This window comes from Dioscorea cayenensis, chromosome 2, assembly GCF_009730915.1.
Source record: "Dioscorea cayenensis subsp. rotundata cultivar TDr96_F1 chromosome 2, TDr96_F1_v2_PseudoChromosome.rev07_lg8_w22 25.fasta, whole genome shotgun sequence".
Lineage (NCBI taxonomy): Eukaryota > Viridiplantae > Streptophyta > Magnoliopsida > Dioscoreales > Dioscoreaceae > Dioscorea > Dioscorea cayenensis.
This window is the reverse complement of record NC_052472.1, coordinates 17201017-17214999: the sequence shown is the minus strand read 5'-3', so window position 1 is coordinate 17214999 and position 13983 is coordinate 17201017. Positions and strand designations below refer to the sequence as shown.

Genomic DNA, 13983 nt, shown 5'->3' with positions numbered 1-13983 from the left:
AAAGAACTTAAAAACAAAAGCTAGATGTTAAAGCAATATTTCACATAATTTTTTAATTCTTTTACAATTTAAAAAAAATGTACACCAAAGGAAATTAAAGATAGCCTAGAATTTTTGGGGTCCTATACAAATGTAACAAGCGATGTTGAGAAGGCAATTACCAACTAAAACGTAGGCGATTATGAAAGATGAAAATATCAACCGACCTTGGGGATAACTCTCCTCTCAGTATCACCTCAAATAGTTTTTCCTTTTTCTTCTGTTTTATGCATTTACTACTCTTATTTTTTTAAATATTTCCCTTACTAGTTGTATGTATTTTTTTAAAAATATTCTTTTAATTTTAATAAAATGTAATTTATCCACTTTAAAAAACATATGTGCTATTGTTGAAGAATTATATATATAGTTGGTTTTATGTATCCGCCTTCCAAAAATATGAATTATTATTATTCCATAAAATAAATAATAAATAATAACAGATAAATTAAGAATAGATGAAGGGATGATGGCAATATGTTTGGAAAATTAAAATAGGGAGTAATGAGAAAGTGTAATTTTTTATTTTTCATTTTTTAAAAAAATACTACTATATAATCATACCTAAATCGAAAGATTCAATTTTAAGGAAAAAAAATAAATAAATATAATTTTTTAAGTCTTTGACCAACCAATTTCTTAAAAGGTTAAGGGCTCTAAATCAATCTAAATCAAGTTACTGAGGGTTTTATATGAGACTTTTTTTTTTACATAAAGATTTTAGAGAAATGCTATTTGGGACGAATGAATCGTCCGAAATAAGGGGCTGAATGACGTGGATGCTTATGTGGCATCCACGTCATCCCACACTCTTTCTCTCTCTCCTGAGAAAATGGATGTTGTGTTTCTCCTCTTTCCCAAATACTGTCTCCCTCTCCGAAGCATCCCTTTCCTCACCGTCCAGTCTCGCCTGACGCCACCGGCAACATCATCGTCGTCGTCGCTACAGTGAAGCCCTTCTCGCCTAATGCCACCAGCACACCATCGTCATAGTTATATTCTAAGAAAAAGAGCATTGCAGCAACAAGCTTGAGTTTAATTCCTCCCCTGCCGCTGCCAGCCCCTCCCCGGCCGGTTGCATTCCCCGGAGAAACCTGCGTTGGTCTCACGTCCGACCAAATCAAGTTAGATTATAACAATAATTTGATAATCCTTTTTTTCTAATGGTTTTCTGGTTTTTTTTAGTGATTTCTTTGTTTTTAGGGTTTTTCTTGATGGTTTGTTTGGTGATTTCTTTGGTGATTTGTATGAGAAAGGTGAATTTTTTTATGCTTGTTTTTTTTTCTTTGTAATTGTTAGTTTGATGGGGTTTGGTAGGTTTTTTTGTTTTAATTCATGAAATGCGGTGATCTAGGTGTTGAGGCGGTTTGGCAACCGTGGGATTAAGGTAAATGATCATTATTTTAAATAGGCTTTTGATGGTCATTGTTTTAATTATTTCTCTTTGCTTTGATTGGTGCTGGGCTAAGAAAATTGAGACTTCATGCAAAGCTCTTTTTTTTCTTCTTGTGTTGATAAAGGTAGTTCATGAGGTTTTAGTGATTCACTTGACCAATTTAGTGAAATGCAGTGATCTGAGAAAATTGAGACTCCATGCAAAGCTTTTTTTCTTGCTTGCTTGCTTTATTTCCTAGAACATTAGTTAGTGTTATCTTCCTGAACACATTACTTAACTAGAACTTTGTAATCCTTATTTGGGTTGTAGAACTTGTTATTACACAACCATGAAGTTGATAAGAATTAACTTTATTCTTATCCTTATTTATTAGAAAGATCAATTTTCAAATTTAATTTGTGAGTATAATATTTCAATTATATTTTCTGTTCATGGATTTTCTACTAATCATGCACTATTGATTTGAGTTTGCAGGGAAATAATAATGGCCTTTGTGTGATGATGTTTGAAAGTGGACCCTTTTGTTAGAAAGCATTTCTGGTTCTTGAGTGACACAGCAATCTATGGGCAATTTTGTGGTGAGATTGTGTGATGCATTATTGCTTTTAACTAATAGCTTTTCTTTTAATTAATCATAGATTAATTTAAATGTAACAAATGCATGTTTTTATTTTGCAGATGGATTACTTGAAGATGCTTGAGAAGAATGTATGTTTATGTAGTTGTAGTAAATGGGCTTGTTGTTGTTGTTGTTGTTGTTGTTGTTTGTGTCATTCATGTTTTTTAGGAAAGCTTTTGATTTGTTGTTTGTGTCATTCAAGTTTTTCAAGAAAGTTTCCATTCTGTTCAGCATTTGATTGTTCATGCTTCAATAAAATCCAGATTATTCTGCTAAGCATTTGTGTCTTCAGCATTTATTCTGCTCAGTATTTATTCAGTAAAATCCATATTGGATCATTGGTTTATTGGAAAGTTTCCATTCATTCTGCTCAACATTTGTGTGTTCAGCAATTATTCTGTAACAGGTTGCAGAATCCAATTGATTACCCATACAACCCATACAAGTCTCACATGGTGAAAATCTGATTAAAAACAATTTTACACCAAAGTACATTCTCAGTGTCTCCATACAGATTACAGAATTCCTGAATTTCAATCTTGCAGGCTACAAAAACTTGGCTTCTGATATACATGTTCAACTTCCACCAAGCAGTTGATATACATGTATCAGCAATGATTCTATATGAATCTCAAAGTGCACACTAATTACTAATAATCGTTACATGAACAAGCACCTCCTTCAAATCGATGAAAGCATACACATTACACAATAGCACATAGTCTCCATCTCCATTCGATGGAACAAAAGACTTCAACAGCTTGATCAACACAGCCACACTTGGAGTACATATTTATGAGAGCGATGAGCATGCACACGTCCACATCAAGATGTTGCATGCGTGCACATGAATGAACGACAACACCTTCACACGATGCACCAAGCTGCCCACACACAGACAGTGCAGCAATGCACCAAGAAAGCTATATTGCCTGGCAGCATTTAAGAGTTCCTCCACATGCTGCATAATGCACCAAGCTAGAGCCATAATGGAAGGTCACCACTAAGTCATCAGCATGTAGATCAAGTAGGAGTTGCATACAATCGAAGTACCCATTCAATGCAGCCATATGGAGGGTCGTAGTGCCACCATCAGCAACCTTATTGATAAATCTTACTAGCGCACTAAAATAGGAAACATTAAGTTACTGAATTCTTTCAGCAAAGGAAGGAAGAAAAAACGGCACGCTTATGATTGGTCAGATCTATTTCTTAACGAGGAATCAGGGCTGGTTCTCTGGACAACACCTTTGTCGCCATCTGCAGCCGAGTCAAATGGCGCACTAGGAATGAAATCGCAACCAATAGCCAAAATGCATCGAATGTGCCCTTCCACTGCAGCAAAGTGCAGAGCTGTTCTACCACTCAGATAATCTGCTCTCATTACCTTAAACCCAAAATCAAACATCCAAGCTTTTATACTAATCAATCAAGAAAAGAAACAAATAAAACACAAAAACTCATCATCTGATACACACATTACTTCTGTAGAGCAGTAGAGTCTGAACTACCTCCCAATGCCCATATCGGCAAGCTTGCATCAACGCAGTCTAATTTTCATAAATATAGAAAACACAAGACCAAACAAAGAAGGTTCAGCTATAATTTTGAATAATTATACACCAGGTTCCAAAATCAAACATCAAATCAAAAGATTCAGCTAAAAAATCCCAACTTTCACCCAGACCATCATCCAATGAACAATAAAAAAATAAAGAATAATCAAAAGTTAGAACTTAAAGATTAATTCGAAATCCTATATTCGATCTGGAATTCGAAACCATAAGAAAACAATACGAACTAAAAGATCATGAAATAGATTAATCAAAAAATCCAAACTTTTCGTTGCCGATAACCAACCTGGCCACAATAGTTCCTGGAATTCACATTCGCCCATTCTCAAGCAACAGCGTCACAATCTAACCAAGAACTCAAAAAATCAGTAACAAAACACGACATCAAAAACAAAAACCCAGCCGGATCAAACCAGAGAAACAAAATAAAAAACATAAACACAAAAAAGATAAAAATCAAAAGGATAAACCTCGCAATGGCCCTTCGCAGCAGCGAAATGGAGAGGGGAATTAAGGCCACTGAAAGTGGAGTACTTGGCAAGGCTTGGGTTGAACTCGAGAAGCATCCGGGCCTCAATCAGGTCCCCATCTCTCGCCGCCGACACCAACCTCTCCCCGGAGGCCGAGCACTCCAACAAGTTCCCCATTCCTCTTCTCCCTAAGCTCTCTCGTCTCTCGTAGCTTCAAAAACTTTCTCTCCTTCCCGAGAAATGCTCTTTTTCTTAGAATATAACTACTGACGACGGTGTCTGCGGTGGCGTCGAGCGAGAAGGGCTTCAGCTGCGGCGGCGGCGACGATGATGTTGCCAGTGGCGTCAGGCGAGACTGGACGACGAGGAAAAGGGTGCTTCGGAGAGGGAGACAGGATTTAGGAAAGAGGAGAAACACATCTATTTTCTCAGGAGAGAGAGAAAAAGAGAGTGGGATGACGTGGATGCCACATAGGCATCCACATTATTTCGGACCATTATTTCGGACGATTCATTCATCACAAATATCATTTCTTGTGAGGTTAAGCAAGAAGCACACAAAAATTGTCCTTTTTGAGCCCAGACTAAGGGTTGGGCATGGGTTGTGCTGGGCCGGATTTGAGTTGGGCTAGACTCAAAGTAGCAGCCCATACATACATATTGCGCTAGCCTGGGTTTTATCTGGACTATACAATGTTAACTCAAACCTGAGCTCTATCAAAAATTATTGGCCTAAAGCCCATCCTAGCCCAATCTAAAAATTAATTAAATTTATATATTTTACAAAATAATACAAATAATTAAATAAAACCTTTTTTTCCATCCTCGTATTTTATTAAATAATGAAACAAATATAAGTAACACAAAAAAAACCCAAAAAAGATATAAATATATTATCAAACCCTAAATCACCAATAAGTTTTACATTTATTTATTCGGCCTGATTGGGCTATGCTTAAATCCGTATAACCCAAGCCCACCCAGAAACTTAATTTTTTTATTTTTGGACTATTTTTCTAAACCCAGATTTTATATTTTTTTAAGTTGGGGGTTGGACCAGCGGATGGCTGCCCATCACATGGGCGATAGAAAAACATATTTTTATAAACCTAGCTCATATTTTAATAAAACAATTTTATTTAATAAAATATTAAAAATTATTAATAAAATAATTAATTTATATTTTTTAATATAATAAATTTTTAATTTATATTTAATTAAATAGTTAGTCATTACTGAACACTCAGTGGCAACCAATCTTTTTTTATGGGAGAAAGTGAGCACTTAAGGCAACTCCCTCCCATTAGAGATGTTCTAATATTCTAAACTCTTTAATATTCCTTAAACTTTGGTATAATTCTAATTTTTAATTTAATTAATCTTTATTATAAAATTATCATTTTATTTTCATCTCTATAACAGTTTAATTCCATTTTCTAAATTTAAGTAACATTTATTACAAAACCACCATGCTATTCTTATCTCTATCCACTTTTCATCTCTCGTTGGTGAGGGTTTGGCCAATCTAAACACGCTCCACTGGTGAACTCATTGTGAGGAAGAAAAAATAATATGTTAAAATGATAATTAAAAAAAAAAATAGAGGTTTCAAATTATTTTATGTATTAAGAATCTACATATCATTTTAAAACTTACAAGTTAATATTAAAGTTATTATGTATTCACATTCCGAAGGAGTGCTACAGTAGGAACAGAGTCATAATTTTAGAAAATTTCAATGTTTGTTGAGTGATTATAATAATATGACTTCTTTAAGTTGGTTAATCTTTTCAAATCAAACCACTTATCTTTTGGGTTACATTTAAAAAATCAAAATCCGTAGGTTTCTTTTTAAAAAAAAAACAGTAAATGAGATTAATAAATGTTAAAAACGAAATTGTTTTTTTAGACAAATATGTTAAAAATAATGGCATTAATTTAATGTTTTTATTTTTAATTTACTGTTTAAAAAAATCACCTTTATTTTTTTATGGTCAAGCATTAAAAACTATATAACAAATTGCTACTAATGTGTGATTTTGAAAACGTGTTTCTCCTTAAAATATTAAAAAAACATGAGTGACAATTGACAGGAGATTTATACAGTTTTTAAAGTATTTATTTAAAAAATATACAGTAATGTTAAAACACTTGCATGAGATTTGTTTGAACACAACAAATACCGTGAGTCTTCTTACTTTGGAGAAAAGACTTGAATTTAATTTCTCTCAACCAAACTATCAGTTTCAACAATGAAAATGAGTCGCAGCTCTTCTTGTGTACGCTTTTAAGGAATAGTGCTTATCACCTCCCAAAAAATAAATAAATAAATTATTATATGAATAATTTAAAAAAAAAAATAACATGAGAACAATACAAATATGAATTCGAAATAATAATTCTCACTATTTTTCATTTTGGGAAAGAACCTAATGCTATTTAAAAAAAAATTTGGGTAAATCACCGACGACCTAATGTTATTATCACATAAAATGTTTGAAAAAAAATTATATCTTTTTCAATATATCGAAACAGTAACATCCACAAGTAAGTGAAAAAAAAAAAACCAACGGGTAAAAACTGCGTTATTTATTTATAAATAATAAATCCATGAGTAAAAACACCGCCAATACATAAACTGCTTTTTAGAACATTTGGTATTTTATTTTTAGAAGTTTTTCAAAAAAATGTGTTTGAGTTTTTTAATAATAGAAGAATAATTCAAAAATATAATTTCTTTTTTTCAAAAATTTTTATTTTTATTATTTAAATGAAAAGGATAGTTTGAATACCTACAACAATTAACTAGGTAAATTTAAAGGCTCCATTTTAGGGGTTTTTGAGATTTTAATGGTTTTAAAGCAATATTAAATATAAACATAAAATTTAAAATACAAATAAACTAGTTTAATCAACTTGTAATATAATACATAAAATGTGTAAATAACTATAAATAAAACTATACATAACAGAAATAAAAGAAAAAAAAAACCCTAAAAACCAAACAAACAAAAAATTATATTCAATGCAAAAATAAAAAAAAAATAATTACACAATAATAAGTTTCATAATCTTCTTCTACAAAATAGCCCTAAATCCTAATATTCATTATTATTTTTTTTATAAATTTTGCAATAAATTTTAAAGATCTACCACCTCCTAGCTCCCACATCTTTAATTTCCTATATTTTATTTTATTTATTTTTTCAATTTTTTCTACTTTCACATAAACTTACCTTAAATTTCCATCTCCAAATATAAATAATATATATATATATATTGAAAAATAAGAGAGATAATGATGGGGAGTTTGGCTTAGTAAAAGAAAAGGATAATCTCTGGGAAAGGATGGCTTCTATGTACATAGAAGACCCTTGTACGAGTAAAAAAGGAAAATTATTTTTGCTCTAATCTTTATTCAGATAACATGATCCGAGAAACAAAATGTTTGTCTATCCACGCACCAATGGTAATAAACCTAAAAAAATAAAAATAAAAAATAAAACAAAAACCCCAATAGCATTCACAAAACCTAAATCCACAGCCACAGCATGATGAACCTCCAAAACTCCCATAAAAAATCGACATTTCATTGAAATATTAGAAACAAAATTAAACCCTAAACTTTCGATCTCAATATATATATATATATATATAAAAAAATCCGACTTAAATCCTAAAAATCGAAAAATGCTTGAAAATCAAGATCGACCAGAGGATAGGAAGGATGAATATCCCAAGGATAGGAAGGATCTAATAAGGATGAAGGATAGAGGATAATATCCCAACCAACCCCTCCATGTTCTTATAAACATAATGTGTCACATGCCCAATAAAAGTACAAAACATGGTTGTTCAACATCTGAATATTTCCAATATGAATTCAGAATTAATATAAGAAACAATCATGACCGTTCAATTGAGCATTACACATTAAAGATCGGAAGGAACAGTTCAGATTGATGTTCCTACGATTTCATGCTCCTATGGTTGCTGGAGCATAGCTTAACAAGCACGCAGGACACACGTGGACCAATAACAGGCTCCTATCTGTTGACCCTGCCTGTTCCTTCCCTCCCATCCGCCCTCCCAATTCCTCCCTTTTTTTTAAAGTTTATATATATATATATATATATATATATATATATATATATATATATATATTTAATAATTTAATTTTTTTATCTTTATATATTTTTATAATTTCATTATTTTCTATTTTTTTATTTTTGATTTGAATAATTGGATTTATTTATTTATTTATTTCTCATTTATTAGATGTTTTTATTGAGTTTCCTTTTTTTAAAATATTTTGAGAAAATATGTATGATTGATTAATGTGCATTGGAAATATTAAAGCTTTGATTTAGTGATAAATAATTTTATTTTAAATTATGGTTAATTTATATAGAAGTTTAAATGAAAGTTATTATTTTTTAAATATATAAATATCGGTTTATTTTTGTATTTGCTAAGATCTTAAATATAAATAATTTATAAAATTAAATTTTTAAATAATTATTAAAATAAATTTAGATAAATTATTAAAATACATGTATTCTGCAAATAAGAATTTTTTAATTTAAAATATTATCTATATTTTATATAAATCAGAACAATATCACTCAAAGGGAAGGAATTAGTTTAGGTGATTTATTTTTTAAAATTCTCATCTTTAGAATTTTTTAATAATAATTTAAAAAATCAAATTTTGAAAGACTACCGATAATTATCATAATATAAAAAAAATACGCAATAATAAAAAAAAAAGAAATGAAAAAAAAGGAAGGATAAGATCATTTTTAACAAACCATATTTATCCCAAAAAAATTGGTTATGGTTAAAAAAAAGTTTTTTAAAAAAAGGATAAATCCTTCTAGAAAGGTAATCTCCCAATTTTAAATTCGGATAAATTAGGTAAAGAAAAGGATTGTTGCTTTTTTAAATAATGATAATAAATCCATGAGTAAAAAAATCGGATTTATTAAAATAAAAAATAGTAAGTAAATAAATAAATAAAATAAATAAATAAAATAATGATTCGGATAAAAAAATATCCGGATGTTAAAAAATATATATTCAAGAAAAAAGATAATGATAAAAAAAGGTATTAATATATATATATATATATATGAGTAAAAAAAACACTCTTTGATGGAGAAAGAACGAGGGTAATATATATTATCATCCTGGGATTAATATGCATGGACGCATGGATGCATAAGCGGTCATAAAACAATCAAAATATATATATATATATATATATATATATATATATATATATATATATATATATATATATATATTCATTCTCAAATCCTTTGCATTGAATGTCTTCTGTTCGTGCATGTATGCCTATTATATGATCATGACATGCATGTTCCGTTTATATGATCATTGCATATGATCATGGTTCTTTATATACATGCATGTTTCTTTTATATGATTATTGTTTTTTATATATTTAAAAAAAATAATATATATATAAGGCATCCTCTTTTGATTTCTCTCTATCCACTTTTCACTCCCAAACACATGAATCCTAAAAATAGTGTTTATTTTCTAGTGGATAGTCATGTTCATATATGTATGCATTAATGTGACATGGTCCACATCTTGCATGTAATAGCCAGCCATTGTCATATAGTGTTTATTAACCACTATTAGAGGACGCCAATGCTACGCTTCAAATAAGAAAAACGAGGAGATTTAGAGAATGTGAAAAGAGAAATGTTGGAGGATTTATGTGAAAATTGTAGAAAAATATGAAGCGTTGAAATTTTTGGACTTATTTGCAAAATTAGCACAAAAATGCAAAAAAAAAAACGTGAAGTCTTGGATTTATTTGCAAAAAATTATTAAAAAAAAAATGAGAAAAGATGAGTTTTGGGGTTTATTTACAAATTTGATCAAATGTAAAAAAAAAGTGAAAAGTTATGGGGCGTAGACGCATAAATCCTTAGATTCATAGGAATTCAAAGGGGTAATATGCAAAAATGCCACGAGAGGGGTTAAAATGCAAAAGATGGCAAAAAAAAAAAATGAAATTTTAGTAAAAGTTGAGGATATTATTATTAATTTGCAGGTCCACTTCCACAAACTCATGTTGAGGCCAATGTAATGGTAGAGAGCTCTCTTCGAGAGTTTCCTCATTACCCTTCGGACTCTCTGAGTGGAGTGAAAAATAATAATGAAGACTATGAATCCATACTGAGGCGTCAATGTAGTGGTAGAGAGCTTCTCTCGAGAGTTTCCCTCATTACCTCTTGAAACTCTCGAGTGAAAGAAAAATACGAAGACTATGCGAATCCTCATGTTGAGGCCAACGTAGTGGTAGAGAGCTCTCTGAGAGTTTCCCTCACTACCTCTTGAGACTCTTTTGAGTGAAAGTTAAAAACCCCAAGACTATGAATCTTGCATCGAGGCCAATGTAGTGAGAGAGCTCTCTCGAGAGTTTCTTTATTACCCTCGAGACTCCCTCGAGCTGAATGAAGAATATGTTGAAAAACCATCAACTCTTGCATCCCTCTCGATGAAGTGGAAAATATTTGAGTAAAAATTCTAAGTAAAAAATCTTTAAAGATCCACATGAACAAATGGGAGTCTTTCTCAAGCAAAAAATACTTATTGAACAATGCTCACACCTCATACCCAGGAACCTCTCAAATCGACTACTCAATTAGTGAAGGAAAAGTTCCCTAGGTAATAATGATGAAGAAAAAAGGCTTCACAAAGCGTGGAAACACCAAGCCTTCAAACTCCAAAAATTTAAAGTTTATGATTCAGGTATAAATGGGGATCACCGCTCAAAAATTCACAAAATATTCTACAAGTTAAAAGCAATCAAGTTAGTGACCGAATCATATGAATGGTCATGACTCAGAGATGCATAAGTTAAGACTCGGAAGCATAGGAGAGTCGAGGCTTAAAAAAATTCAAATAGTAGGACAAGTGAGTTCAGGAATCTTGAGACATCAAAAGTCAAAGATTAAAGAGCTTCATGAGTCCAAAACTGAAAGCTTCACAAGTGCGAAATGCCGGAGTTTTCAAAAGCCCGAATCAAATGAAGTCAAGTTTGTGATCTAGTTGATATTCAAGACACAAGCAAGAAAAGTAAGATCAAGGTCAACAAAGTCAAAGAAGACATCTCAGCATGATCTTTGGCGAAAAGTTAGGATAGAACAAAGTCAAAATAGATTTAAATTATGTAAAGCTAGAGAGATATTAGAGAAAAGGGAATTATGAGAGTTAGAGTTTCTAATCTTTGTATTCTCAATCAAATTCATGTAATTGATCAAGTTTATTTTCTCTCATGTTTGTTGTTTCTCATTCACACTTTGTTCTTAATCGGAGGTTCCCATGCATTAGTCTGGGGTAATTAACATTAGAGGCTTGCCTCTTATGGAAGTTATAAACTCACAATCCCTTGAAGTCTAAAAAAAATAAAAATTTAATTTGTAATCCATATTTTAACCGGTCAATCCTAATTAAAGGCCAGGTAAAAAAAAGGAGCCCACAACAAGGCGAGTATTTCTTCATCTTTTCCTTGATTTTTAAAAACCTCTAATTAATACTCCCTCCGTTCATTTTTATTTGTCATATTTACCTAATTCACACAGACTAAGAAAAAGTTGGTTAAAGTTTATTGGTTACCTATATTTTTATAAAAATCTATTAATTTTTCAAAACTATCCCTATTTAAAAACCCCACTAGTGGAGCATATAACGCTAATTGATCGCGATTTATCGAAAATCAGTACAAAGATATTAAATTAAAAGCGTAATTTTGAAAAATTATTTAACGCCGCACAAAAATTTCTCACGACGACAAGAAAAGTTAAAAGTAAGGTCTCCAAAATGCGATAACTAAAAAAGAGAGAGAGTAGTGTTTATATATGGCAACATCTATTTTATAGCAATGTATTGTGATAGAGGATAAATAGAAAAACCCCATAAAATTGAATTTTTGAGTCATTTTCCTTATTATACTATATAAAATACGGTATAACATTAACATTCATTCATTGTTTATTGGGTCTTTATGAAAGAATATCACTTTTATTGGGCCTAATTCATTGTTTGACACATGATTTTTATTAGGCCTCACTGACCGCAATCTCTCCCCCCGCCTCAGGATCGCGATGGTGAGCTTTTATTGTTTAGGAGACGGTGGTGATGAATCCAGCGATCTCTTTGGTGAGATAGGGTTTCAGTATTCATTCATTGTTTATTGGGTCTTTATGAAAGAATATCTCATATATGCTTAGGAGTAAATAAATGAAAAAATGACTCACCAGCGTTGATGATACCATGCTAGAACAAGGGATGTCTTGCGAAACCAATCACGGAACCAACGCTTATCAGAAATGGTGTGGACAATCACTGGGATGCAACAAAAAAAATAGGAAATATATTTGAAATAGCCAGGAAGCATACTAGCTGATAGCATGGCCACGGAGATGACACTGAAAATAGTGATCATGCCTTGGAAACACCTGAGTCCAACAGCTTCTCGATTAGTATTGGACTGAAGTATACTTGCCGAGACACAACAACTAAACAGAACCAACAAAAGAAAGAATGGCAATATGCAACATCGTCTTTTGGTCATCATCTGCGAAGATTTGGAACCACCCATTTGTCACATTCGATGTGATCAGAGAAGTTAAACCACTTAATGCCGCCGCTGATTCCATCTCAGTTTTGCCTTAAAAACAGAGAGAAAAGTAGCATATGAGATACTGAATTTAGAAGAGGGAGGTGAGGTTGAGCAAGAAGCACACTAAAAATGTCCTTTTTGAGCCCAGATTAGGGCCGGGCATGGGTTGTGTCAGACCGGGTTTGAGTTGCGCTAGACTTTAAGTGGCAACCCATACATACAAATTGGGCTAGGCCGGGTTATATTGGACTAGATACTAGACGGGTTATATTTGAACTAGATGATGTTAACTCAAACCCGAGCCCTATAAAAACTTTATTGGCCTAAACCCCATTCCTAGCCCAGTCTAAAAATAAATTAAATTTATATATTTTATAAAATAATACAAATAATTAAATAAAACCTTTTTTTTTCAATCCTTATATTTTATTAAATAATGAAACTAATATAACATAAGTAATCACAGACCCAAAAAGATATAAATATATTATCAAACCCTAAATCACCAATACGTTTTACATTTATTTATTTAGGCCTGATTGGGCTATTCTTAAATCCGTATAACTCAAGCCCACCCAGAAACATAATTTTTGGACTATTTTTCTAAACTCAGAATTAATATTTTTTTTAGGTTGGGGTTGGACCAGCCGATGGGCTGCCCATCACATGGGCACGCCCATGTGATAGAAAAACATATTTTTCTAAACCTAACTCCTCTATTTTTAGAGATAGCTGTATTTTAATAGAACATATTCATTTAATAAAATAATTAATTTATATTTTTAATATAATAATTTTTTAATTTATATTCATCTAAATGATTAGCGGTTACTAATCACTCAATGGCCACCAATCTTTTCTTATTGGAGAAAGTTGTACACTCAAGGCAACTCTCCCATTAGAGATGTTCTAGTATTCTAAACTCCTTAATATTTTCTAAACTTTGGTTTAATCCTAATTTTTAATTTAATTAATCTTTATTATAAAATTATCATTTTATTTTCATCTCTATAAAAATTTAATTTAATTTTTTTTAATTTAAGTAACATTTATTACAAAATTACCATACTATTTTCGCTTCCATCCACTTTTTTCTCTATGTTGGTGAGGGTTTGGCCAACTAAACGCACTCCACTAGTGAGCTCATTGAGAGGCAGAGAAAATAAAATGTTAAAATGATAATTAAAAAATAGGTTTATGTTCTTTCAAATTGTTTTATGTATTAA

At 31.3% G+C, this 13983-nt stretch overlaps 1 protein-coding gene across 1 annotated transcript; it reads right to left on the bottom strand.

The window, feature by feature from the left end:
- Positions 1-932: 932 nt before the first annotated feature.
- Positions 933-4275, bottom strand: LOC120273337 (E3 ubiquitin-protein ligase XBAT33-like). The gene is given in 9 exon segments (XM_039279962.1): positions 933-1133; positions 2548-2674; positions 2763-2938; positions 2987-3179; positions 3272-3441; positions 3533-3604; positions 3915-3946; positions 3949-3973; positions 4099-4275. Coding segments are annotated over 9 exon segments (1173 nt in total).
- Between the last annotated feature and the right edge of the window lie 9708 nt (positions 4276-13983).